Source organism: Dipodomys merriami, unplaced genomic scaffold (assembly GCF_024711535.1).
Source record: "Dipodomys merriami isolate MVZ:Mamm:240054 unplaced genomic scaffold, mDipMer1.0.p SCAF_55, whole genome shotgun sequence".
Lineage (NCBI taxonomy): Eukaryota > Metazoa > Chordata > Mammalia > Rodentia > Heteromyidae > Dipodomys > Dipodomys merriami.
The window spans coordinates 1,980,647-2,007,600 of NW_027206124.1; the positions used below are offsets into that span (position 1 = coordinate 1,980,647).

The 26,954-nt window shown below is 53.2% G+C and overlaps 2 protein-coding genes and 1 non-coding gene across 7 annotated transcripts in view; 2 read left to right on the forward strand and 1 right to left on the reverse strand.

Annotated features, from left to right (window-relative positions):
* Positions 1-15,239, forward strand: part of Micall1 (MICAL like 1) — a 29,141-nt gene extending 13,902 nt beyond the window's left edge. Inside the window, 11 exon segments of the mRNA XM_069999486.1 lie at positions 139-584; positions 1,760-1,817; positions 3,510-3,892; positions 6,165-6,568; positions 9,053-9,187; positions 10,291-10,417; positions 10,540-10,630; positions 10,748-10,821; positions 13,185-13,299; positions 13,410-13,456; positions 13,737-15,239. Coding sequence (XP_069855587.1) covers positions 139-584; positions 1,760-1,817; positions 3,510-3,892; positions 6,165-6,568; positions 9,053-9,187; positions 10,291-10,417; positions 10,540-10,630; positions 10,748-10,821; positions 13,185-13,299; positions 13,410-13,456; positions 13,737-13,852 — 1,996 coding nt within the window. The 3' untranslated portion in view covers positions 13,853-15,239.
* Positions 15,240-16,694: 1,455 nt separating this feature from the next.
* CUNH22orf23 (chromosome unknown C22orf23 homolog) lies at positions 16,695-26,948 on the reverse strand. Of its 5 annotated transcripts, none has more exons than XM_069999487.1 (7): positions 26,844-26,948; positions 26,451-26,562; positions 23,904-23,966; positions 19,685-19,864; positions 17,761-17,892; positions 17,309-17,409; positions 16,695-17,203 (listed from the first exon to the last, which is right to left on the reverse strand). In XM_069999487.1, the coding sequence occupies exons 2-7, from the start codon at positions 26,551-26,553 to the stop codon at positions 17,132-17,134; spliced, it is 651 nt and encodes a 216-aa protein (XP_069855588.1). In that variant the 5' UTR covers positions 26,554-26,562; positions 26,844-26,948; the 3' UTR covers positions 16,695-17,131. The 5 variants fall into 5 exon arrangements, with proteins under 5 accessions (XP_069855588.1, XP_069855589.1, XP_069855591.1 ...); XM_069999488.1 differs by having other exon boundaries at positions 26,829-26,948; XM_069999490.1 differs by lacking the exon at positions 26,451-26,562.
* On the forward strand, positions 19,933-20,038 carry LOC138811940 (U6 spliceosomal RNA). Its single transcript, XR_011367514.1, has one exon. It is a non-coding gene; the product is annotated as a U6 spliceosomal RNA (small nuclear RNA).
* Positions 26,949-26,954: the final 6 nt, after the last annotated feature.

Below are 26,954 nucleotides of genomic sequence, written 5' to 3' on the forward strand. Positions count from 1 at the left end.
CCACGGTGCCCGGCTTGTTTGTTTGTTTGTTTGTTTGTTTCTGGGAAGTCCTGAATATAAGTCTATCTCCTCCTGATACAGACAGCTGGTACCTGGCAGGGCTGCCCTGCTAAAGGTGTCCTTGTCTGTCGCTTACAGATGTTGTCAGTGTTCCTGCACCCTGCTCCCGGGGGCCTACAGGAATGGGCTGGAGGAGGGGACCTTCGTATGTGCTGAACGCTGCACTAGGCTGGGCCCAGGGGCCCGGGCAGGATCCAGGCCTGGATCTCTCCTACAGACAAAGCAGCCACAAAGCACAGAAGCCAAGGAGAATGATGGAGGTGGTTCCAGCCCCAGCGCACCTGCAGGGGCTGCTGCAGATGCACCCAAGGTCAGCACCGAGGCCCGGCCTCAGGTCCCCACCAAGCCCCTGATTCCTGGCAAGTCCCAGGAGCTGGCCAGTTCCCCTGTGGTCCGGCCTACGCCTGCTCCCAGGAAAGCCTCTGAAAGTATAGCCACCACACCCCCCACGCCGCGGCCCCGGTCCAGCCTGCAGCAGGACGGCTCTGCCGAGCAGAGTGGCAGCAGCGGTGGCCTCGTGAACGGTGAGTGAGGGTGTGGGCAGGCTTCACGGGTGAGTGGATCTGTGCACCTGGGCATGTAAATGTCCCTGTGTGCCTGGGAGTGTTAGTAACTGCATGTGTGGTGAGCGTGCTGGGAATCACCTGTGTGGGAGCTCGTGATTCACGAGCAGTCACTGCCTCCCTCTGTCTCCAGGTTCTGGCCCGTGTCGGGGTCCAGTCTGCTTGTGTGTGCTGAGATTTATGCGCTCTTGCATTTTGGGGGTGGGGTGAGTGTCCATCCTGGGTGTTTTTGAGTATCTCAGGAACCCTGCATATGTTGATATCATTTGAGTGTCCTGCTAGTCCCCCCCTCACACCCCTGGGCTCCTGTGTCCAGCCTGGCTGATTATTCCTTGGCTTGCTGGGGAGGACAAAGGGTCAGGTGGCCCCTGAGCTAGTGCAGTGCGGTGGAGGCCGCTTTCCATCGCTCGCTGCGCTGCAGGCTGCTCCTTTCCCGGGCGCCCTGCCTGCCTGGGTTCCCCATAGCTCAGGGGAAACAGGCTCCTGGTAACCTGAGATGCACTGGAAACCTAGGGAGCTGCCCAGGGGCTCCCTGGTACTTCCACCAGAACATTCTACATGTTCAACTTGGCATTCTTGCAGCCTGGGGACAGGGACACAAATAATGTTCAGACGTCTTAGTATGTGTGTGTGTGTGTGTGTGTGAGAGAGAGAGAGACCCACACACATACACAGAGACAAACATGAGCATTTTGGTAGAACATGGAAAGCTTGTGAAAGTGGAAGGAGAAAGAGGAGGAAGGGAGGGAGGGAGGGAGGGAGGGAGGGAGGGAAGCACTGTGCTGTGGGATTCATAGAGGACATGGGGGTGGGGGCTGAGGGGAGCATTCTAGGAGAAAGGGTGTCTAGGCTAGGCTGAGAGCACCCCTGCCTTGTCCGAATGGAGTTGAGCTTCCTCTTAAGTGGAAAGCAGAGTCTCCAGAGCTCTTGGTCTTGGCCTTGACTGTTCTCCTGGTCACCTTTGGTGTTTATCTAATCTCCTAGGGCCTGGGCAGGGAGGCGCCATGGCCACCTGGGCTCCATGACCTGCCGGGTGTGGAGGAAGGGCACCCTTGACCAGGCAGGCGCTCTAGCGGGCTCCTGGAGCCCTTCCCTGCCGCTCATGAAGGCCTGCTTCACTCTCCTTGCCCATCTAGGACGACTGCAGGACCCCCCTGTGCCCAAGCCGAGAGGGACACCCAAGCCATCAGAGAGGTATGTTGGCCCTGGGGGTCTCTGGAGCCTGAGTGGGAATGGGGTCCCTGAGAATGGACAGGGCCAGCTCAGGAAGAAGCTGATCTCTGGGTGAGGACAGAGAGCTGTGCCAACATGGCCCCTTCCTCTGTGACACTCCTGTGGCTGCTGACCTGCTCCACAGGTGGGGACAGCCGTCCTCTCTAAGCATGGCCTGTCTCCCAGACAAGGGGCCAGGCCTTGTCCACAGAGTGTAGAAGGACCCAGGGGAGCTCCCTTCGGTGCCTGGATCCCAGGTCCTCCACCCCTGGGGAAGATGCATATTTGTAGTTTTTCTTTCTTTTCTTTCTCTTTTTTCTTTTTTGGTGCCAGTACTGGGGCTTGAACTTAGGGCATAATTGCTGACCCTTAGCTTTTTCCTTTTTAGGCTGACTCATTATCACTTGATCTATAACTCCCCTTTTGGCTTTTTGGTAGTTAATTGTAGATAAGAGTCTCAGTTTTTCCTACTCAAGCTGGCTTTGAACTGTGATCCTCAGAGCTCAGCCTCCTAAGTAGCTAGGATTACAGGAGAGAGCAGGCAGCACTCAGCTTTGAAGCTTTTCCTTGCGAGCCATGCTTTGGCTGGCCCGTGTATGGGGGAGAGCCGTAGCTGTGTGTCATAGGTTAATGACAGTGGAGCTGCTGGTTTACTGCTGTGCCCAGAGCCTGACATACAATTTGGAGGATCTTGACAGCTGCCCTGTGGGGTAGGAGGACATTACTGTCCTCGTTAGCAGATGACATCTAGAGGGCCAAGTGACTTTGTTCAGATCTTTTTTTATTGTTGTTGGTAGCTGTGGATCTTGAACTCAGGGCCTGAGCACTGTCCCTGAGCAATTTTGCACAATTACCACTTTGAGCCACAGCACCATTTCCAGTTTTCTGGTGGTTGATAACAGAGAGGAATCTCATGGGCTGTCCTGTCCAGGTTGGTTCCAAACTGTCTTTAGATCTCAGCCTCCTGAGTAGGATGTACAGTCATGAGCCATCAGCGCCCGACTCTTGTTCAGATCTTATACAGAGCCTCTTTTCTTCACTCTCTCTGAGTCTTCAAAGCACTTGGTTGGGATGTGATGGTTATGGCTAACCTCGGGCCTATACTTGGCCCTTGGGCTGGGCGAAGAAAGAGCATCTTCTTTCCTTTTTTTGTTTTTGCTGGCCCTGGGCCTTGAACTCAGGGCTTGGGTGCTGTCCCTGGGCTCTTTTTTTGCTCAAGGCTAACGCTTTACCACTTGAGCCACAGTACTTCTTCTGTCTTTTTTTGTCAGTCATGGGGCCTGAACTCTGGGCCTAGGCACTGTCTCTCAGCTCTTCAGCTCAAGGCTAGTGCTCTACCACTTGAGCCACAGCGCCACTTCCAGCTTTTTCTGCTTATGTGGTGCTGAGGAATGGAACCCAGGGCCTCATGCATGTAAGGCAAGCGCTCTACCACTGAGCCACCTTCCCAGCCCTCTTCTGTCTTTTTTTTTTGTGATTAGAGATAAGAGTCTCCTGGGCTTTTCTTCCCTGACTGGCTTAGAACTGCAATGCTCAATCTCAGCCTCCTGAAGTAGCCAGGATTATAGGCGTGAGCCACCAGTGCCTGGCTTACTCCTTTCCTTTTGAAATAGACTCAACACTGTCCTGAGAGAGCAGGAGCAGGAGACTGACCCTCCCTTGACCTCCCTCTAGGTCACCAGCCCCCAGGAAAGACCCGCCATGGATCACACTCGTACAGACAGAGCCAAAGAAGAAGCCGGCTCCACTGCCCCCCAGCAGCAGCCCCGGGCCACCAGGCCAGGCCAGCAGGCAGGTGGAGAATGGCAGTGTGGAAGATGGGGCCCAGCAGAACCCCGCGGCAGGCCCAGAGCCCAAGCCCTACAACCCCTTTGAGGAAGAGGAGGAAGAGGAAGAGGTGCCAGCCCCCGTGGTGCCCAGTTCAGCACCCAGCCCGGCCCCGGCCCCCTCCGAGTCCACTCCCAAGTCCTTGCACCCCTGGTACGGCATCACCCCCACCAGCAGCCCCAAGACAAAGAAGCGTCCTGCCCCGAGAGCACCCAGCGCGTCCCCTCTTGGTGAGTGCTGTCCCTGGAGCTGTCTGGACCCTTGGGTTGGCAGGGTGGGGGCTGCAGATGTGGCCGGAGCCTCTCCATCTCCTCCTAGAGCAGGCCTGGAGCAGGTGTCAGTACCTCTGCCTGTGCGTGAGAGGCCTGGAAGAAGAGTTGCCTGAGACCTCACAGTGCTGAAGTTCTGGAGACAGGATTTGAATCATGGCTCTGCCTCTAGCTGGAGTCTGTACTTTTGTTTTTGGTCGGTTGTGGGGCTTGAACTCTGGGCCTGGGGAGTTGTCCCTCAGCTCCTCAGCTCAAGGCAAGCAATCTACCACTTGAGCTGGTTTTCTGGAGGTTTATTGGAGATAAGAATCTCCTGGCAGGGCTGGGAAGGTGGCTCAGTGGTAGAGCGCTTGCCTTGCACGCATGAGGCCCTGGGTTCGATTCCTCAGCACCACATAAGCAAAAAGAAAATAAGCCAGAAGTGGCGCTGCGGCTCAAGTGGTAGAGTGCTAGCCTTGAGCTGAAGAGCTGAGGAACAGCGCCCAGGCCCAGAGTTCAGCCCCCACTACCGACCAAAAAAAAAAAAGAATCTCCTGGCCTTTCCTGCCCGGGGTTGGCTTTGAACCTTGATCCTTGATCTCAGCCTCCTGAGTAGCTAGGATTACAGGCGTGAGCCACCGTTGCTCGGCTGTAACTTTTTTTTTTTTTTTTTTTTTTTAAATTTTGGTACTGAACCTTGACCTCAGAGCCTTGCGCTCTCCCTTAGCTTTTTCCACTCAAGGCTGATGTTCTCCTTGAGACACACACCTCCATTTCTGGCTTTTTGGTTGTTAATTAGAGTTAATAGTCTTGAGGCCATTCCTACCTGGGCTGGCTTCAAACCTTGATCTTCAGATCTCAGCTTCCTAAGTAGCTAGGATTTCAGGCGTGAGACACTGGCACCCAGCTCTTTTTTTTTTTTTTTTTTTTGGTCAGTCCTGGGGCTTGAACTCTGGGCCTGGGCACGGTCCCTCAGCTCTTCAGCTCAAGGCTAGCACTCTACCACTTGAGCCATAGAGCCACTGCCGGCTTTTTCTGTTTATGTGGTGCTGAGGAATTGAACCCAGGGTCTCATGCATGCTAGTCAAGCACTCTACCACTGAGCCACTTTCCAAGCCTAATTTTTTTTTTTAATGCCTATCCAGGGGTTTGAACTCAGGACCTGACAATGTCCCTGAGCTGTTTTGCTCAAAGATAGTGCTCTACTACTTGGAGCCACAGTTTCACATTCAGTTTTTAGGTGGTTAATTAGAATCAAGAGTCTCACCAACTTTCCTGTCTGGGCTGGCCTCAAACCATGATCCTTAGATCACAGCCTCCTGAGTAGCTAGGTTATCAGCGCCCAGCCCTGAAGTCTGTACTCCTAACCCTCCTGTTGTGCTGATCCAACATGGGAGCTGGGGAAGTGGTTTTCCCTGTGTTGTGCTGGAGGGCCCGTGGGAGCCACTGTCACTCAGTATCCGAGCAGCTCCTTTACTGAGGGTCTTCAGGCTGCCCGTGTGGGCCCAGCACCTGGACTGCCCAGCATCCTGACATGGGGCAGGTTTTGCACTGCCTTTCCCCCCATCTCGGTCCCTTTCCATCACCGCTGGGCTCTGGCTGCCTCCAAGAGCTCAGAGGGACCATGAGCATGCTAGACATGAGACACGGCTGCAGACAGGCACCAAGTGGTCTTGAGGTCCCTTCCATATGCGTAGAGTAGATGTACAATTCTTAGGAATAGAGGACAGGAGCCAGCATGGGGCTAGAGCTCTGGGTTTGAAGCCAGCTCTGGCTGGGGTGAATGCCTCCCTGCTTTGGAATCTGCGGCCTCATGTGGGAAGTATGTAGCAGGAGAGGTATTTACAGTGCTCAGCATGTAGCCATGTTGCTTCCCTTCCAGCCTCTGCGTTGTAGGTCGGAGACCAGGAGGAGAGCCTCACTTCCCTGGCCTTCCCCTCCATTAGTCTCACTTCCCCTGTCCTAGCCACTTGTCTTTGAGTGGTCGTAGACACATGGGACAGATGGGGAAGCGGAGGTAGCAGTCCTGTGGGGTGGGTGAGAGCCATAGATAAGCCACAAAGTGGCATGGCACGGGGCGGGCATACTTTGTGACTAGAGTTCTGCCCTGTTTGCTGATCTCTGGGCTCTGGCTCCCTCTGGATGGGGTAGGGCTTGGTTTCCATGGCAACCCAAAGCTCAGAGGAGGGGCACCAGGGGGAGGATGGAAGCCCTGACCGTGCCCTGTGTGCTCCCTCCTTACTCATCTGCGCAGCTCTGCACGCCTCCCGCCTCTCGCACTCGGAGCCCCCCTCGGCCACGCCCTCGCCAGCCCTCAGCGTAGAAAGTCTGGCATCGGAGAGCTGTAGCCACACGGCTAGCACGGAGCTTCTGGAAACCCCTGCCGTGCCCAAGAGCTCTTCAGAGCCTGCTGTGCATGCCCCCAGTGCCCCTGGCACCCCCGCCAACTCTGCCAGCCCCTCAGCCAACTCTTCCCTGTCCTCCGGAGAGCTGACACCGCCTGGTGGGGAGCGGGCACCCCAGGCCAGGACCAGGGACAGCCCCGGCTCCCAGCCAGCCAAGCCCTGCATTGGTGCCACCCCTACCCCTCTCGTGTTGTCTGGAGACAAAAGCCCTGTGCCTTCCCTGGGGAGCTCGTCCCCACAGCTGCAGGTCAAGGTGAGTGGTCCCCATCCTCCCCAAAGCTACATCTTTGCTAGTGGGTCTGGTGTGGGGCAAGAATGGTCCAAGGATGCTGCACCTTGGTGCTCACTCCTGTAATCCCAGCTACTCAGGAAGCTGAGATCTAAAGGATTGCAGTTTGAGGCCAGCCCAGGCAGAAAAATGTGAGTCTTCAAAACAATCAGAAGAAAGCAGGGCTGGAGGTGTGGTTCACATGGAAAGAGTGCCAGCTGAGCAAGCAAGCTAAGTGAGCGTGAGGCCCTGAGATCAAACCCCAGGACCATCACCACCACCATGAGTGTCCAGGGCCTGAAGACCCTGCTAGCCACTGGCTTGAGTGGCCTTGGCTATTGTCCACTCACCCATTTACCACTCTGTGCAATGAGGCGCAATCCATTGGTCTATCCTTCCATCCATCTGCCAGAACTCCCACCCATCTCCTCACCTGCCCATGCATGATACGTCCCTATTTTGAGACTTATTCACCTGCCACCCTTCACCCACACACCTCCTGTCCATTCTTCTACTCCCTGGGGCTCCATTGTTCCCAGGTCCCAGCCACAATTGTATTAAGACCTTCTTTGCCATTTAGAAGCTTACGTATGATTGTTGATGATGTAGAAGAGACATATGATTGTTCTTAGAAAGCTGTCTGGAACAAAGCAGAGGGAAGATGCCCCTTCAGCAGACACCTGTCTCCTGCTGCAGATGGGGGGGGGCGGGAAGCAGCCTAGGATCCTGGGGTACTGCCAGCAGGGTGATCCTGGCAATGGGGTGCTCACAACCAGGTCAGAGAGATGCTGGAGTAAATGGCTCCTTCTGCCATCTTGCTGGCATCTGAAGGAACAGGGTCAGTCTGCAAGAAGAGGAAGGCTCAGGACCCAGGCCTCACAGAGCAGCTCTGTTGAGAGCTGTGCGTGGGGTGGCAGACTCAGGCCCCTTGTCGGACCCCTCCCAGCCCTTGCTGGCTGTCTTTCCTTAGGGATGAAGCAGGCACAAGGAACGTCTGGCTGGACCCCTTGTCTGGGCAGCCAGTATTCAGATGCTCTGTGCATATGGACTCCTATGTTCTCAATCCTGTGCCAAGAGCCTGTGGTCACCTGGCATGGCCTGATATCCAGTTACCTCTCTCTCCTGGCTATGGTACCTCTTCTTCAGACTTTTCCCAGTCCCCAAGGCTTGGCCAGCTCTGGGCAGAGGGTGGCCAGGTAGCTCACACTGGGCAGCTGTAGTCTGGATGAGCAGTTGTCGGTCCTCGTGGGAGGCCGGGCCCTCCCTCCCTGGCTGGGGGATGACTCTCCCTGGAGCACTTAGGGCCTGACGTGACCGCTTCCGATGAGCTGGGGAGCACTGCCACTGCCACGTGACAGACGGGGCCCTGCCTGCAGCAGCTTGGGTCCTGCCCCTCAGAAAGGGGCACAGGCCTCTGCAGAGCAATGGAAGGGTGCGAGGGGTCTGGGAGTGCCGGTGATGGGCTAGGTGGTGGAGTGAGGGTCTCTCCTATTCAAGGCATGGGCTGCCTCCTTACAAAAGCAAGGTTCTTGCTTTTGCCCTTCCTGGATGGGTGACCTTGGGTAGACGCTCTGCCTCTCTGAGCCTCAGAGTCTGGTTGTGAGGCCTGAACCAGATCTAGCTGTGTGTTGCACTTGATCTCAAAGTCTGGCCCCCTCCCCTTGGTGCTAGTGACTGCCAGGCCTGCCTGGGCAGCACTGGGCGTGGTGCTTAACCTCTCAACTTACTTGCTCAGCTGTAAGATGGGCATTACAATACCCACTTAATCTTTGTGTGTGATGTTTGGGATGGATCACAGAGGTCTTGTGCTAGGCAAGCACTTAGGCTGAGGTACACACCCTTGGTCCTGCTTAGGAGGTTTAAATGGGAAGGCATATGATTTAGCAGCCAATGGATGGGCACTGGTGGCTCACACCTGTAATCCTAGCTACTCAGGAGATTGAAATCTGAGGATTGTAGAAGTCAACCGGACAGAAAAAAATCCATAAACCATCCAAATGCTGGAAGTTGAGGTGTGGCTTAAGTGGTAGAACACCAGTAATGGCATAGATAAAAACACTCACTCTGGGGGGCTGGGAAGGTGGCTCAGTGGTAGAGTGCTTGCCTTGCATGCATGAGGCCCTGGGTTCGATTCCTCAGCACCACATACACAGAAAAAGCTGGAAGTAGGTGCTATGGCTCAAGTGGTAGAGTGCTAGTCTTGAGCTGAAGAGCTCAGAACAGTGCCCAGGCCCAGAGTTCAAGCTCCTCGACCAGCAAAAAACAAAAACAAAAACAAAAAAACACTCACTCTGGTGAGTGGCAGGATCTCTTTGAAATGAGTGTTTGGAGGGGATCCTGTTCTTGTCAGGGCCCGCTTTCCCTATGGGGAGCCCTCTTACTGCTGGGATCTGGGTTTACTTTACAATTTTTCTTTGTGATCAGGCTGCCTCCTTCCCATTCCTAAACAATTCTGTCCCTCCCCCTTAGTCTTCCTGCAAGGAGAACCCTTTCAACCGGAAGCCATCACCTGCAGCATCTCCAGCCACAAAGAAGGCCACCAAAGGAGCCAAACCCAGCAGGCCACCTGCCCCAGGGCACGGCTTTCCACTGATCAAACGCAAGGTACCAGGGATTCCAGAGACCCAGCTGGCCCTGGCCCTCCTCTTGGCATCTTAGGCTGGGTGTCTGGGCCTGGGTTGTAATCAGAGGCTCTTGGGTGGCCTGACTGGAAAGCTGAACGTACAGCCAGTGTGCTCTTACAGCAGCTGGGCCCTAGGCAACCAGGAGCAGTGGGTGGGGCATTTACTTGTTACTAAGACTTGAGAGGCCTCTACTTAGACTGAATTGCTATCTCAAGGTTGTTTCTGTAAAATCTCAAGGTTGTTTCTGTAATCTCAAGGTTGTTTCTGTAAGGGTCATTCACTCCCCCTGGGTGGCCAGAAAGCATGGAAACTTCTATGGGATGGTGGAGAAGGGAGGGAGGGAGAAAGGGCAGGAAGTTCCACCCCCTGGGGGCCTCTGTGGGTACTGGGACTCAGGGTGTGCTGGGTGTGATCCTTAACCCTTCCCCACTCATCTGCTATTGTTCAGGATGACAGGTGAGAGGAGACCCAGGTCCCTGCACCCTGCAGTGACCAGCACTAACCGGAAAGAGAGATGGGCTGGGCACTTGTGGTTCATGACTATAACTAGCTACTCAAGAGGCTGAGATCTGAGGATCTGGGCTCAAAGCCAACCTGGGCAGAAAAGGCCATGAGAATCTTATTTTCAGTTAACCACCAAAAATCCAGTGGGGTTGTGGTTCAAGTTGGTAGAGCGCCAGCCCTGAGCCTAAAAGCTAAGGGACAGGGCTGGGAATGAGGCTCAGTGGTAGAGTGCTTGTCTAGCATGCATGAAGCCCCTGGTTCGATTCCTCGGTATCACATAAACAGAAAAAGCCAGAAGCAGTGCTTTGGCTCATGTGGTAGAGAGCTAGCCTTGAGCAAAAAAGGAGCTCAGGGATAGTGCTCAGGCCCTGAGTTCAAGCCCCAAGACTTGCCAAAAAAAAAAAAAGAAAGAAAAAAGAAAGAACTTCAACTAAACAAATAAAAGCTAAGGGACAGTACCCAGGCCCCAGTATCAGCATCAAAAGAAAGGATAAGATTCTCTGCAGCAGCCTGAGCCAAGGAAGGGCAGGTAGTAGGAGGGCTGGCTGTCCTCCAGGTAACCAGGACCCTGTCTGGCAGGTCCAGGCTGACCAGTATGTCCCCGAGGAGGACATTCACGGAGAGATGGACAGCATCGAGCGCCAACTGGATGCCCTGGAACATCATGGGGTCCTGCTGGAGGAGAAGCTGCGTGGCGGAGCACCTGGTCTGGGCTGCTGGGAGCTGACTGAGGGGCTTGGGGGTGGCGGGAGCCCCTTGTCCTGGTGGAGGGTGGGCTAAGCTGGGAAGTACTTGTAGCCCTGGCCTCAGTGGCTTTTTATTTTGCAGAGGGCCATGAGGACGACATGCTGGTAGACTGGTTCAAGCTGATTCATGAGAAGCACCTGCTGGTGAGGCGGGAATCTGAGCTCATTTATATGTGAGTCTTGCCCGCCTCTGCCCGGGGTCCATGGTGCTGGGGACTGAAAACCCCGGTGCCAGCTGCCCTCTACCCTCCTGACACGAGGTTCATCCATGCTTTCATCCCACCCTCTAGCTTCAAGCAGCAGAACCTGGAGAAGCGGCAGGCTGATGTGGAGTACGAACTCCGGTGTCTTCTCAACAAACCTGGTGAGCACCGCTGTCCATAGCTGGGGTGGGGAGGAGTGGGCTGGGGTCTGCCCCTCGGGGCTGGTTACAGGGCCAGGAGTGAGGCAGGAGGGGCCAGGTGGACAGTCTTGAGTGGGATCGAGCCGGGCACTGGTGGCTCACACCTGTAATCCTAGCTACTCAGGAGGCTGAGATCTGAGGATCGTGGTTCAAAGCCAGCCTGGGCAGGAAAGTCCTACTCAGGAGGCTGAGATCTGAGGATCGTGGTTCAAAGCCAGCCTGGGCAGGAAAGTCCATGAGACTCTTATCTCCATTTAACCACTAGAAAACCGGAAGTGGCGCTGTGGCTCAAGTGGTAGAGCGCTAGCCTTGAGCTGAAGAGCTGAGGGACAGCGCCCAGGCCCAGAGTTCAAGCCCCACGACTGACCCAAAAAAAAAAAAAAAAAAAGATGGAATCGAGCATTATAGGTGATAAAGAGCACCAGCCATGAGAGAAAACCACCAGGACAGGGTGGGGGTGTGACATTGGCAGGCTCTCAGAAACACCAGGCCCACGAGCAGCCTGATCTGTTTTGGACACAGGAGTCAGACAGGCAGTCAACTTGCTGTGTAACCTTGGCTGGTTTCTTTGCCTCACTGGACCTCAGTAGTTTTGTATGTAGGACAGAAATGAAGGGACCCATGTTGGAAGGTGTTGTGTAACCAGGAGACAGGAGATGGGAAAGCACTCCATAAGTCAGCTGGGCTGTCAGTGAGCTGGGTTCTAGGGTGGGTGGGCTCCTTACCTGCTCTGTGGTTGGGGCACCATAGACCCAAGAGCCAGGGCTTTTGATCTCTTCCCTGTGGCCAGGGAGGGCACCAGCCCTGGGCAAGGAGCTGCATTTCACAGCCAAGGAAATGGAGGGTACCTGGTCTGGCTGCTCTCCGCCCTGCACACACAGCCCCCTGTCTCTTGTGACTGGGACCTTGGGAGGCTGGAGTGGCCTTGGGAAAGGCACAGAATGTCCCAGGCTTCCAGTGCCAGCTGTGTGAGTCACACCCACATCTCCAGGAGGTTGGAGCCTGGCTACTATTCAGGGAGCCACAGCGACACCCTGTGGTCACAGTGGATGTGCGAATGCAGATTCCCCTGCCAGTCTGGGCTTGGTTTGTTGTTGTTGCTTCTATGGGGACTGCACAACCTGGGCTGGTCAGCTTGGCCCTGATGCGGATTTTGGAGGGTGAAGCTGGTCAATGGCCACCACTGCAGTGTCAGGCTGCCTCAATTAAAACGCTGATCCCACTTTTGCTATGTCATGGGCTGGATTTCCTTGAGCCTCAGAAACAAGGACTTAACTCATTTCCAGACCCAGTGGCGGAGCTGGATTTGCACTTGGGTGATAGCTCTCAGCCCGTGTTCTCTCCCCAGAACGAGGGGACAGAGCTAGTCATCTGCTCCTGGGTTTAGGTACTGGGGGATGGGGCAGTGGCTGAGTGGCCTCAGGGTGTTCATTTCTGAACATGGGGCAGACGGTAGGGGGGAAGTATGAAATGGGGCACCCATCCTCTGGAGCCCACAGACTGCGGGAAAGGGAAACAAAGGCACAGGTCAGGTGGACCTCTGCAGTGACAGACTTGGGAGGAGACCAGAGGGGCCACAAGCACCACATGCGGGGAACCTGGCTAGGTGCCTGTCCCCACGGTCCCCTCCATCTGTCCTCCTCTGTGGCTTTGAGCGAATGTCCCTGTGTGCCTCTTGGGCTACTTTGCTTCTGCAAGAGAACCCCTGAGGGTGTCCTGCTGTCTCCCTGCCCCCGCCCCTGCCCCCCTCTGTCCCACCCCAATGGTGCCTCCCCAAGGAAGCCATCTGGTACCCACTTGCTTGTAGCATGGAAGTGGGAGGCGGCAGCTGCCTCTTGAGTTCTGACTTGTGTGTGTGTGTGTGTGCGCGCGCGCGCGTGCGTGTGCACACATGTGTGCCAATGCTGGGGCTTAAACTCAGAGCCAAGGCACTGTTCCTTAGCTTTTTTGCTCAAGGCTGACATTCTACCTCTTGAGCCACAGCTCTACTTCTGGCTTTTTGGTAGTTAATTAGAGATGAGATGCACAGACTTTTCTGCCTGGACTGGCTTTGAACCTGGATCCTTAGATCTCAGCCATGCTGAGTAGCTAGGATTGTAGGAGTGAGCAACTGGCTGGCGCCTGTCCTTACAGCTGCATGGTGCTGGTCTTGCTCAGGCTCTTTGAAGGGTGTCTTGGGAAGGTAGCCTAGTATTCTTGGTTCCTTTTCCATTGACCTTCACTTCCCTAAGAAACCTGCAGGGCCCGACTCTCCAGGGACCTCCTGTCACCCCAGTGAGGACAAATTTTCTCACCGTTCACATCTGGGCTTTCTTGCCTGACAGAAAAAGACTGGACAGAGGAGGACTGGGGTCGGGAGAAGGTGCTGATGCAGGAGATTGTGACCCTCATTGAGCAACGCAATGCCATCATCAACTGCCTGGACGAGGACCGGCAGAGGTGCTGGGTTGGGTTCAGTGGGTGGGGCACAGCCCCACACCCTGGGGCTGGAAGGAGTTCAGGGGACCTCACCCTCCTATGGATACTCAGGTGTCCCTTGCTCATTTCAGGGAAGAAGAGGAAGACAAGATGGTGGCAGCCATGATGAAGAAGAAAGGTGGGACCCGTCCTGGCTGGGCAGTCCATGTTGGGTTCTCATTTACCCAGAGCACACAATGTGGGATCCAGGGGTCCCACGTTGGGCTGACAGTTGTGGGTCCCTCGTTCTTTCCAAAACACTGGGAGAGGCTGGTCTCCACATCCTGGGGAGCAAAGGGGGGCTTGGACTAGTGGACTGATTAGTCCCAAGTTTCTATGGGGGGTGAGTGGCTGGGCCACCCTTGGCCTCCCCGATGACCCCTCCTTTCTGGCTAAGCGTTCCCCTTTCTCTGCTGCAGAGTTCCAGAAGGAGGCTGAACCTGAGGGCAAGAAGAAGGGGAAGTTCAAGAGCATGAAGATGCTGAGGCTGCTGGGAAATAAGCCCAAGAGCAAGTCTCCCCGGGACAAGAGCTGACAGCGAGAGAAGCCGTGTGACTGCCCGTTGACTGCCCGCTCCTGGAGCCCCAAGGACTGGAGAAACCTCCTACCCTCCAAGCCACAGAGGGAGTCAGGGTGAGCCCTGCCCGCCCCGGGGTCCTCTGACTTACCTGGGCCAAAGAGTTTCCTTCCTTCTTCTCTGCATCCCAAACAGCTGTGACTCAGCCGTGTCCGGTCCAATTCTGACCATTTCAGATGCTGTGAGAGACACACAAGGCAAGCAGGGACCTGGGGACAAGGAAGGGACAGAGACTGAGCATGTTATGTCCCCTTGGTGCAAGCTCCTTGGCCAGTCTCCTCCCTTCTGGACCAGGCCAGATGGAAGTTTTGCTGTCGGAGTTCTGCCCAGGTTCGGACTCCACCTGGGGCTCCTGGCCTGGGGCTGTTTCTGCCCCCAGGTGGCTCCTTCCTACCCAGCCCACCTGATTCTGTCTTCCCATGCACTGCCTCATCTCTCGTGTTCCCTCGATCAGTTGCTCTATTTATGATGTCTTCAGCTCCTGGTTTCTGGGTGGTCTGTGCTGTCAGACCTGAATGGCAAATCCCACCTCCCCTCCCTCAGAGTTCTAGAAGCTTTTTCTCTCACTCACTCTGTTCCATAGGAAGCCTCACACTCCCCCCCCCCACACACACACAGAGGGCCCTCGATGATGCCACCAGGGCAGGTGGGTGCCAACGTTAGCTGCTTCCGTGCCTGGCAGGGAAGTTCTTGGCTCCACTGTCAGCCTAGGGAAGGGGCGCTTCAGGAAGGTGCTAACCATGGTTCTCAGTCACGTTGTAGTCTGACCCCTGATTTTGGCTTTCCTCCTCCATCCCACACCCAAGGATGGGGCCCATACCTGCCTCTGGTCCTCTGGTCTCTTCTGTTACTCTTCCCTCCCGATTTCCACCTGAGGGACTGATGGTTACCACCTTCTGGATAGTTGTGGGACAGGAGGAGTGCTACGGACAGTTTTGTTTTGTCTTTGTGGGGTTTTTTGTTTTTTGGTAGGTCGTGGGGCTTGAACTCAGGGCCTGAGCTCTTTTGCTCAAGGCTAGTGCTTGCTACTTTGAGCCCACAGCACCACTTCCGATTTTCTGATGGAGATGAGGCTCATGGACTTTCCTGCCCAGGCTGGCTTTGAACCATGATCCTCAGATCTCAGCCTCCTGAGTAGCTAAGGATTACAGGCGTGAGCCACTGGTGCCCTGCTTTTTGTTTTGTTTTGTCCAGGCAGCTCTTGGTCAAAGCACTGTTCTATAAGCTCCTGGGGGTCCCCCCTGCGCTCTTCTTCCATGCATCTTGGGAGAAAAGATAGCACTGTGTTAACTCTAGGGTGCTCTTTGCCAACAATAAATGGACATCATTTTGTTTCTGCCCTGAAGCCTTGGGCATAGCCGTGTCTGCCTTCTTCCCTGCCATTACACACTTTGTGGCCAGCCTGTGGTTGCTGAGGGTTGCCTGGCACTGGGCAGGGTTCTCTTCCTCTGCAGGGACAGCCAGCTCCTGGCACCTGATCTGGAGCGGGGCTGCCACCTCCAAGGCCCTTTGGGGCAGGCAGCTGGCCTGAATGGCTCCTCAGGCTGGGTGTCAGGTCCCATCCTTCAAGGGGACCTTGACACCCACTTAACATGGGCTATAGCCCGCAAGTCCAGGGCTGCCAGATCTTTCCCCTTTTTCAAAAGCAACTGAGGAATCCAGACTTTGTATCTGAAACTTGTGAGTGTATACCTAATCTGGTCGGGAATGGATTGATCTGTTCTGGTCTCCAGTTTGGGGCAGTGTGGAGGACGTCCCTGTCATACCTCGGACAGTGACATGGGCTTCCTGTGGGATATTCTCAGTCAGCCTTACGTAGTTGATGGCTGTATAAACCAAAACCTGGATCATGTGATCTGATGGGATCGTGTGGTACCCTGCAGGTACAGGAGATTGCTCTCAGGATTGGCTGATATATCCAAAATATTTTGGTGATTTGTGGGGACAGGAAGATGAGAGCCCTGGAGAAGGTTAGGCTAGGAGTGGCGGAAGCCTGAGGGGCGGGTACTAGCCCTGAAGTACTCTGTGGCAGGCTCGGCATGGGCTGCTTTCTTGTCACTCTTCAGCCTCGCAGAAGCATAACCCAACATGGAGGCTGTGGGTTTGGAGTTTTTCAGAGGTTAAGGTTGAGGTCATGTAGTACATAGTGAGGCTGGAATGCCAACGCTGGGACCACTCAAGTACGGGCCCTGTCCACCCCTTCATTTCTTCTTGTCTGCTTTATGGAAGACTAAACTAAGCTTTAATCTGAGTAGGCTGTTTGCTGCTTAAGTGCCCTTGGTTGTATGAGCCAGGCCCACTGGCTACTGAAGTTCAGTGCCCGCTATCGTTGCTGCCATGGAGGGCTCGAAAGAGCCTGGGTCCCATTTTCTTTTTTTGTGCCAGAACTGGGGCTTGAACTCAGGGCCTGAGTGCTGTCCCTGAGCTTTTTTGCTCAAGGCTAGTTACTCTACCACTTGAATCTTCCAGCTTTCTGGTGGTTAATTAAAGATAAGAGTCTCATGGACTTTCCTGTTGAACTGGCTTTGAACTGTGATTCTCAGATCTCAGCCTCCTGAGTAGTTCTGATTATAGGCATGAGCCACTGGTGCTTGGCTTGTGTGTGTGTGTGTGTGTGTGTGTAAATGCATGTGTGCATGCGTGTACACACCTGTACAGGGCTTGGACACTCAAGGCTGATGCTCCAGCTTTCTGGTGGTTAACTGGAGTCTCACGATTTTCTTTCCATCCAGCAGCCTGTTGGATGGAAATCATGTGGTCTTGACAAGTTCTAAATAATTTTCTCTCTGAAAACAGGGAGTTGCATGTGGAGACCCCCAAGTTAAATGTGTTTTATTAAGGCCAATTAATCCTTGCAGAGGCTACAAAAAGTCAAATAAATAATAGGTCCTAAGACAGCAGATGGAAGGAGTCCTCTTCATTCCTAAGTTCAGAAAGGCCACAAATGGGATCCCCAGAGGCTGCGGTGGTGGGTGGTGGGAGGGACCGCTGGGGGGGCCTTGCAGCAGGTCCGGCATGGGTGAGGCTTGGGCCTTGCCTTCACTGGGTCTGGGCGCTCGCCCTAGAAAAGATTCCAGCATTCCAAGTCTGTGTCTGACTGTGGGTGCCAAACATCCCTGGAGGGTCGAGGGAGCCCCTTGGCTTCTGTACATCAAGGCAGTGGCACGCCACCAGCTGACATGGCTGGAGGCCGGTGTGGGTGGGCTCCTGTGGCCAGGCTGCGCTGGCCTGCCCATCTTATGTGGAGGTCAGAACCTTGCTAAGTTCCTTGCTCCTCTTGCGGTCAATGTCTTCCATCTCCCGGAGTTTCTGTAAGGGGAAACTGGGGTCAGCTGGCTCAGGGTCCTGCCATCCTGGGGCCCCCATCCTGGGGTACCCCCCCCCCTTTCCCCACTTTCTGGCTGCTGCTTCTACCTGGGAGATCTCAGCAAGGATGAGCCCTCGGTATTGCTTGCCCTGCCCCAGGGCCTCCATGGCAGTCAGGAATTCTTTCCTGTCCTGGATCTCCTTCACCACTGCACAGAGGGAAACGGGCGTCAGTGTCCAGGCAAATGGGACCCTAGGCTCCATGAGCTGCGCGGGCTGGTGCACTGCCTCACAGTGGTTCTTGATTTTTAGTTATTTTTGTGCTGGTTCTGGTTTGACCTCAGGGCCTAGGTGCTGTCTCTAAGCTTTTTCACTCAAGGTCTGTGCTCTACCACTTGAGTTATAGCTCCACTTTTGGCTCTTTGCTGGTTAATTGGAGATAAGAGTTTCATGGACTTTGCCACCCATGCTGGCCTTGGCCTCGCTGTGGTTTTGTGTGAAGTGATGTTGCTCTCTTGGCCCCATCTGACTCTGCACCCTCCTCCCCCCAGCTGGCTTACATTCTTCAAACCGGTCCACCTCTGGGCCTGGGTCCTGCTGCTGCACAGGGGGTTCCTTCTTTTTCCGTTCCTCTTGGTCCTTCCCAGTGGCGAAGATGTTTTGGAGCCTTCGTTTCTCCTTGTCCAGATCTCCTGTCGGGCCCAGAAATGGCCTTGTTAAGGTGCAAATAGCACCCTTCTCCAGAATGTTTGCGCATTGCAGGGTGTCTGGGTCATGTGGAGAGGGCCTCTGCACACCCAGCCTCTTCTCCCCTGGCTGACTCTGAGCTTGTCATGTCAAGACAGTGCTTGAAAGAACCAAAGAGGTGCTGGGAAGGTGGCTCAGTGGTAGAGCGCTTACCTTGCATGCATGAGGCCCTGGGCTCCATTCCTCAGCACCACATAAACAGAAAAGGCCAGAAGTAGGGCTGAGGCTCAAGTGGTAGAGCGCTAGCCTTGAGCTGAAGAACTGAGGGACAGTGCCCAGGCCCAGAGTTCATGCCCCACAACCAACAGAAAGAGAAAGAAAGAAAAGAAAGAAAGAAAGAAAGAAAGAAAGAAAGAAAGAAAGAAAGAAAGAAAGAACCAAGAAGAGCCGGGCGCCAGTGTCTCACACCTGTAATCCTAGTTACTCAGGAGGCTGAGATCTGAGGATCACAGTTCAAAGCCAGCCCAGGCAGGAAAGTCCATGAGACTTAACCTCCATAAACCACCAGAAAACCAGAAGTGGCGCTGTGGCTCAAGAGGTAGAGCACTGCCGGGCGCTGGTGGCTCACGCCTGTAATCCTAGCTACTCAGGAGGCTGAGATCTGAGGATCGCGGTTCAAAGCCAGCCCGGGCAGGAGAGACCGTGAGACTCCTATCTCCAATAAACCACCAGAAAACCGGAAGTGGCGCTGTAGCTCAAGTGGTAGAGCGCTCGCCTTGAGCTGAAGAGCTGAGGGACATCGCCCAGGCCCAGAGTTCAAGCCCCACGACCGACAAAAAAAAAAAAAAAAAAAGAGGTAGAGCACTACCCTTGAGCTGAAGCGCTCAGGGACAACGCCCAGGCCCAGATTTCAAGCCCCACAACCGACAAAAAAAAAAAAAAGAACCAAGAGGTTTGCCAAAATCTACACACTTTGGAGCAGAGCAAGGCTAAGGAAACTCAGGAACCCTGGCCTCCTCAGCCTGTTAACAGTATGGGGAGCTTGGGGGTGCTGCCTGGGGCCAGGCAGGGACAGGGCGAAGGACCTGGGAGGCGGCTGGAGCACAGCCACATGCCTCTCAGGGATTAGGAGAACACAGTTAATTTAGAAAAAAAAAAAAAAAGGAATTTGGGGATGTGTGTGTCTGTGGGATGGGGACGAGGCAGGTGGGTGGGGGGAGGGATCTGAGGTTTGAACTCAGGGCCTGGGCACTGTCCTTGAACTTTTTCACTCGAGGCTGGTGCTCTATCACTTGAGCTACAACCTCACTTTTCGTTTTTTTGCTGGTTAATTGGGAGATTAGAGTCTCATGCACATTCCTCCCCTGGCTGCTTGGAACCATGATTCTCAGATCTCAGCCTCCTGAGGAGCTAGGATTACAGGAGTGGGCCACTGGCACCCAACTCTGGGGGACAAAAAAACCAAAAAACAAACAACAAACATTTAAGAGGGTGAGGGACCACCTGTGTTTGTTTTTGTTTTCTTCTTTTGTTGTGAGACCAGGACTCAGTCTCAGTACCTGACACTTTGCTCATTGGCTGGTGCTCTACCAACTGAGCCTCGCCTCCAACCCTGACCTGTTTTCTCCTGTACTCTCCACAGCCCCTCCCCCATGCTAACGTGTGCAAAGGCTCAAAAGCATTTGTATAAGGCATTTGATTAGACAGCAGGTGACCTGCCCTGGGGGCTGCTTGTCTCTGGCCCCCTACATCTCCACAGGACTGAAGGGAGTGCCTAGCTGGTGCTCTGTCACTTACTTGTGGCTCGAGGCTTGAACTGCTCCCTGTTGTAGGCCCCGTTGGCCTGGCACACACTGGCGGGCCGGAGGCCGGAGCGGGCGGTCAGGATGGGGGGCAGATGGCTGGAGGTGGGCTGCTTGACAGAGCATCTTCTCTGGCTGGAAGTCAGGTTGCATTGTAGGGGCAAAGGGTCTCCTCCTGGGGACAGAAGGGTGGGGTAGAACACTCTGCCTGGCTTCCCTCACCCCCGAGTAAAGGGAGTTGCTGCGCTCACTTGGGCAGCACATACACTTCAACTGGAACATACAGAGAAGATTGGCATGGCCCCTGCACAACGAAGACATGCAAAGTCACGAAGCATTCTATATTTAAGAAAAAAAGCAAGTTGTCTGTGATCCTAAGTCAAATGGATGGGAGCCCTCCAAGCAATGGAAACACTGCTAGTCTTTCCTTACTTCCTGACACTCAGACAAACATATTCCGAGACACATGTGCATATATTTTATATGTGCATATAAGATTCTGTTTGCAAACACTGGATCAGATTGTGTTACAGCCAATAACTTTTCACTTAACAATTTTTCATTTTTCCAGAAAACCCTGTTTCTATGTAAGTTATTTGCTATCTATCTTAGAGTGGTTACATTATTTATTTAGCTGGTCTCCTAGTTTCAGACATTCAGAATTTGCAATGTTTTTGTTGATGCTTTTTTTTTTTTTTAACTACTTCAAACAACGCTGCAATAAACATTCTTGTACAGCAATCCACTCTTGTACTGGAGGTTTTCCTTGTTTTTGTGCTGCTTGGTGCACTGGAGGGGGGGGGAGGAAGGGGATGATTAGGCTACTCTTGATACCCATGGCTCCTTCCCTACACCTCTCCTGTTGGCCCATTCTCCCTGCCTTCATGCCCAGCGTAGAGCAGGCCTCACCCCTTGCTTGGATCTGGCTCCTTTCTACCTCTCTAGCTTTCCATATCATGGAATGTAGACACAGTATGCATTCTGGGACTTTGGAGGAGCTGGGGGGCGGGGGCGGGGAGACACTGAAAGAGAGGTATGTATGATATGACCTTGGCGTAAGTAACTTGTTTGGCGGCTGGGGCACTGAGAGGTATGGTGGAATTGCAGTTTAGTATCCCAGCCCCGAGAAGTACCAGGAGTTTGAATTCAGGGCCTTGTGCTTGCTAGGCTGGCACCATACTGCTGAGCCACACCACCAGCCCTGTTCTTTTTAATTATTAATTTATTGTTATTATAGAAATGATGTACAGCCGGGCGCTGGTGGCTCACGCCTGTAATCCTAGCTACTCAGGAGGCTGAGATCTGAGGATCGCGGTTCAAAGCCAGCCCGGGCAGGAAAGACCGTGAGACTCCTATCTCCAATAAACCACCAGAAAACCGGAAGTGGCGCTGTAGCTCAAGTGGTAGAGCGCTCACCTTGAGCTGAAGAGCTGAGGGACAGTGCCCAGGCCCAGAGTTCAAGCCCCACGACCGACAAAAAAAAAAAAAAAAAAAAAAAAAAAAAAAAAAAAAAAAAAAAAAAAAAGAAATGATGTACAGAGGGATTCAGATTACATGTCAGGTAATGAGTACGTTTCTTTTCATACAGTGTCTCCTATTTTTTACTGATTTTTTTTAAGGAAAAGTCTTGCTTTCTACCTGGGCTTATGCCTGAGCCTCAATCTGCTTAACAACACCGTATCCAGTTTTTCTTTCTTTTTTTTTTTTTTGTCAGTTGTGGAGATTGAACTCAGGGCCTAGATGTTGTTCTGGTGTCTTTTTGCTCAAGGCTAACACTACTTTGAGCCACAGTGCCACTTCTATTTTTCTGATGGCTAATTGGAGATAGGAGTCTTCCCTGGCTGGCTTTGAATCATGATCCTCAGATCTCAGCCTTCTAAGTAGCTAGGATTACAGGCATGAGCCACTAGCACATTGTTTTAGTTTTTTTTTTGTTTTTGTTTTAATTGATTAATCTTGTGTCCTTTTCTGGTCTGGAACTGTAATCCTCCCAACTGCAGCTTTCCTCAGAGCTTGAGCCGATAGGTAAGTATCCTTACACACAGCTATGAGTATAAAAAAAGGCCTCAAGAATGTTTCTGCCCAGGCTGGCCTCAAACTGCAAATCCTCTCATTCTCAGCCTCCCAGGGGTAGCTAACATTACTGGTGTGAGTCACTGGTACTGGTTGGATGTGCAGTTTTAAGAGTGGCCAGGAAAAGAAGGCCTCATGAAGAGGGTAACATTAAAGATTGGGGTCACCAGCAGTGGGAGTGCTCAGGTAACATAGCATGATAATCCAGCCCCGGGCCCCGTGGTAGCCCAGAAGGTGAAGGTGAGGTGGTTGGAGTCAGGATGTGACTTGAAAGACAAGCAGAAAGGTGGCTGGTGTGAGATGGGACCCAAAGAGCATGAAGGAGTCAGAGGACAGACCTGCCGCTCTTCCCCACCTATCCGTCCCTCCTCAGGACCCTCTATCCTGGATGTGGAGCTGTGGCTCCCTAGTGGTGGGGTAAGAGAGCCAGACCCTGAGTTCAAGCCTCAGTACTGGCACACGTGTGCATATACACATGTGCATGTGCATGCGCACCTACAGCCCAGCCAACAGCTGGGTGCTAGTGGCTCATGCCTGAAATCCAAACTACTCAGAGGGCTGACATCTGAGGTTTGAAGCCAGCATGGGTAGGAATGTCCAATCACCACAAAAAGCTATAAAGAACTGTGGCTCTAGTAGAGTGCCTGCCTTGAGTGACAAAGCTAAGGGACAGTGCCCAGGCCCTGAGTTGAAGCCCCACTACTACTGGCACAAAAAACAAAGTCTTTTAAAAAACCTAACAACAAGCCAGGCACTGGTGGCTCACGCCTGTAATCCTAGCTACTCAGGAGGCTGAGATTTGAGGATCACGGTTCAAATCCAGCCTAGGCAGGAAAGTCTGCGAGACTCTTATCTCCAATAAACCACTCAGAAAACTGGAAGTGGTGCTGTGGCTCAAGTGGTAGAGCACTAGCCTTGAGCTGAAGAGCTGAGAGATATTGCCCAGGCCCAGAGTTCAAGCCCCATGACCGACAAAAAAACCCAAAAGAACAGACAAACCAAAAACCTAACAACAGATGCAAACCTCAAAACGACTGGGACAATTTGGTCAGGAGAAAGGCAGAGGACTTTCAGGAGGAGAGGCTGAAGCTACCAAGGTTTGGAGGCTGGTGTTTTATGTTTTTTGTTTTGTTTTGTTTTTGTTCTGCCAGTCCTGGGGCTTGAACTCAGGGCTGAGCACTGTCCCTGAGCTTCTTTTGCTCAAGACTAGTACTCTAGCACTTGAGCCACAGCACCACTTTCAGCTTTTTCTGTTTATGGGGTATTGGGGAACCAAACTAGGGCTTCATTCATGCTAGGCAAGCATTCTACCACTGAGCCTCATTCCTAGTCCAGTTGGGTTATTTATTTATTTATTTGGAGGGTCCGGTCGTGGGGCCTGAACTCTGGGCCTGGGCGCTGTCCCTCAGCTCTTCAGCTCAAGGCTAGCAGTCTACCACTTGAGCCACAGAGCCACTTCCGGATTTTTTCTTTTTTGCTTATGTGGTGCTGAGGAATCGAACCCAGGGCCTCATGCATGCAAGGCAAATGCTCTACCACTGAGCCACCTTCCCAGCCTGGTTTTTTTTTTAAGATGATGTCATGCTATGTAGCCCAGGCTGGTCACAAAGTTGTAATCCTCCTACCTCAGCTTCCTGAGTGTTTGGATTGAAGGCTGTGTGTGCATGTGTGTGTGTGTGTGTGTGTGTGTGTGTGTGTGTGTGCACGCGCACACACACCCACATGCCAGTACTGGAGCTTTACCTCAGAGCCTGGGCACTGTCCATTAACTTCTTCATTCAAGTTCAGAGCCAAGGACTGCTCCCTCAATTTTTTTGTTTTCTTTAAAAAGAAAAAGATGCCTCCAGCTAGACACTAGTAGGCTCATACCTGTAAACCTAGTTTCTCAGGAGGCTGAGGTCTGAGGATCACAGTTTGAAGCCAGCATGGGCAGGACAGTCCATGAGACTCATCTCCAATTAATCAGCAAAAAGCCACAAATGGAGCTGTGTCTCAAGTGGTCAACACCAGCCTTGAGCACAAATGCTAAGAGATAGCTAGGGCTCAGGCCCTGAGTCCAAACCCAGTACTGGTATCACACACAGAGGGACTATGGCTCTAGCCTCTGGGCCTAAGAAGTCTGTGGACTATTCGCTTCTTACTTTTTATGGTGTCCATGATGTGGCGCTGCTGGAGGTTGGTCAGCTGGGATTCCTTCATCATTACTGCAAAATAAAGCCCTTCTGTGAGGCCTCCTGGCCTGCAGCACACAGGTGTCAATACTCACCTAAAATAAGTATTTGCAGGATCAGACCCAGGGCTGTGCATATGCTAAGCATGGGCTCTACCCTTGAGCTACACCCAGCAGCAGTTTGAATCCTGGGCCTTCACATGCCTACAGTCCCCCCCCCCCCCATTGTTGTTGTTGTTTTTTGCCAGTCCTGAGGCTTGAACTCAGGGCCGAGCACTGTCCCTGAACTTCTTTTGCTCAAGGCTAGCGCTCTACCACTTGAGCCACAGCACCACCTCCAACTTTTTCTGTTTATGTGATACTGAGGAAGGGAACCCAGGGCTTCATACATACTAGACAAGCAGCCTGCCACTAAGCCACATTCCTAACCCCACAGTCTCTTTGGTGTAGTAAAAGTGATAGGAAAGTTTACTAGGAGAGGAATATATATTATCAGTAGACTGAAAGTGGGTTGGAAAAAAATCATAGTAATTTTTACTCCAGTACAAGTTTCTCCTCAGGGTTAGTTGTTGAATTTTATTAATGTGTGTGTGTGTGTGTGTGTGTGTGTGTGTGTGTGTATGTGTATACTGGGGCTTGAACTCAAGGCCTTGCATTTTCACTCAGCTTTTTTTTTTTTTTTTTTAGCCTAGGGCTGGCACTGTACTACCTTAGTATCCAGCACACATTTTTATTAAAGTGAAGGGTTTGGAATGTCCCTCCTCAGGACCAGCTCATGGAAAAGAGTCACTGTCCCAAGGTTGGGGAGGTTTACAAAATCACACTTTTACTTCTAAGGTCTGCTTTTCTGAAGTATGATTTTCCTATTTCAGGTTCCTGAAGAGCTGGATGGCAAGTAGATATTCCCATAACTAGCTTTATGAGTTCAGATGGTCTCATGAGCTTATTTGTCTAGCTTCAAACTTTGATTCTTCCCATCTCTGCCTCCCAAAGAGCCAGAATTACAGGCATGAACCACCATACCTGGCTCTGTGTGTGTCTGTTGGTATTGGGGCTTGAACTCTGGGCCTGGGCTCTGTTCCTGAGCTCTCCAGCTCAAGGCGAGCACTCTACCATTTGAGCCACAGCGCCACTTCCAGTTTTCTGGTGGTTAATTGGAAATAAGGATCTCCTGGACTTCCCTGTCTAGGCTGGCTTTGAAATGCACCCCTCAGATCTCAGCCTCCTGACTAGCTAGGATGACAGGCACCCAGCTTGGCTGGTTTTTTAAAAATTGTATTTTTATTATCTTTAAGTAGTTATAAAAAGGGGTTACAATAAATGTCAGTTTATGAGCACAATGTGTCTTGATCAATATCCATTTCCTGAGCTTTTTCTGATCATGGCTGGTGCTCTACTAGTTGGGCCATACCTCTACTCCACTTAGGAGCTGGTGGTGAATTGGTGATAAGAGTCTCAGACATGGGGCTGAGAAGGTGGCTCAGTGGTAGAGTGCTTGCCTTGCATGCATGAGGCCCTGGGTTCGGTTCCTCAGCACCACATAAGCAAAAAGAAAAAAAGCCAGAAGTGGCGCTGTGGCTCAAGTGGTAGAGTGCTAGCCTTGAACTGAAGAGCTGAGGGACAGCGCCCAGGCCCAGAGTTCAGGCCCCATGACTGAACCCCCCCCCCAAAAAAAAAAGAGTCTCAGACTTTTTTCTTTTCTTTTCTTTTTTTTTTTGGTCGGCCGTGGGGCTTGAACTCTGGGCCTGGGTGCTGTCCTTCAGCTCTTCAGCTCAAGACAAGTGCTCTACCACTTGAGCTACAGTGCCACTTCCGGCTTTCTGGTTGTTTATTGGAGATAGGAGTCTCATGGTCTCTCCTGCCCAGGCTGGCTTTGAACCGCCATCCTCAGATCTCAGCCTCCTGAGTAGCTAGGATTACAGGCGTGAGCCACCAGCGCCCGGCTTAGTCTCAGACTTTTCTGACCTGGGCTGGCTTTGGACTGTGATTCTCACATCTCAGCCTCCTGAGCAGCTAGGATTACAAAGTGTGAGCCACCTGCACTTAGCAAATTCTTTGACTTGTACCCTCAAAAGAAGGTAACACCCTAAACCTTTCTGAACTCCGCATGTTTTTTTTGTTTTTTTTTTTTTAAGTCGTGGGGCCTGAACTCTGGGCCTGGGCACCTTCCCTGAGCTCTTCAGTTCAAGGTGAGTGCTCTACCACTTGAGCCACAGCGCCACTTCCGACTTTTTCTGGCGCTGAGGAATTGAACCCAGGGCCTCATGCATGCAAGGCAAGCGCTCTACCACTGAGTCATCTTCCCAGCCGGAACCCCACTTTTTTTTTTTTTTTACCTGGAGAACATAGCGTGGGCTAAGCCACTCACCACCGCGCCTCTCCTACGCCCTCCAAGGCAGGGAGTACCGAGTTACGGGGGTAACCACCACCGCCGCGCCTCGCCTCTGCCCTCCAAGGCAGGGAGTACCGAGTTAGGGGGGTAACCACCACCGCCGCGCCTCGCCTCTGCCCTCCAAACCTCGGAGCAGCTCGCAGGTCTCGGGGGTGTACGTGGCGCTCTTGGGGGAGTGCCAGAGTCTCGCTCCTTTGTCCGCGGTCTCCGTCCTCTCCTGCGAAGCCATGGGCGGGTCCTGGGGGGCGGGGGGGGGAGACGCAAGGAGACACCCTGGCCTCGCCCGGGCCTCGCCCTCCCCACCCGGACCCCCTCGCCGCCCCCCGCCCCCGGCGCTCCGGTGAGAGTGGGGTCGGGCGGATGGCGTGAGGGGCGGGGAAGGGGCGCAGCGCCCGGCCCTCCTTCCCCGACTCGGGCAGACAGTCGTTCCGACTGTGGCAGGTAAGACTCCTCTAGAGGAAGAGCGCCGGGGTCACAGGCGAGCCACCGAGTAAATACACCCACGTTTTAAAGCCTCACCCGGGGCTGAGTCGGGTGAGACCCCTCCTGGGTGTCCCCCTCCTGCACACAGCAGCACCGGGGTGGAAGCCCAGACCAAATCCCAGGGGATCCGGGAGAACCGCGTCCTGG

Excerpts from the sequence above, each read along its gene's own strand:
- CUNH22orf23 (XM_069999487.1), bottom strand. The coding sequence starts at position 26,553 with ATGGCTTCGCAGGAGAGGACGGAGACCGCGGACAAAGGAGCGAGACTC. Across the intron at positions 23,967-26,450 it reads GACCTGCGAGCTGCTCCGAG|TAATGATGAAGGAATCCCAG; the intron begins GTTTGGAGGGCA and ends TTTATTTTGCAG. Across the intron at positions 17,893-19,684 it reads GTTCAAGCCTCGAGCCACAA|GAGATCTGGACAAGGAGAAA; the intron begins GTAAGTGACAGA and ends TGGGCCCGACAG.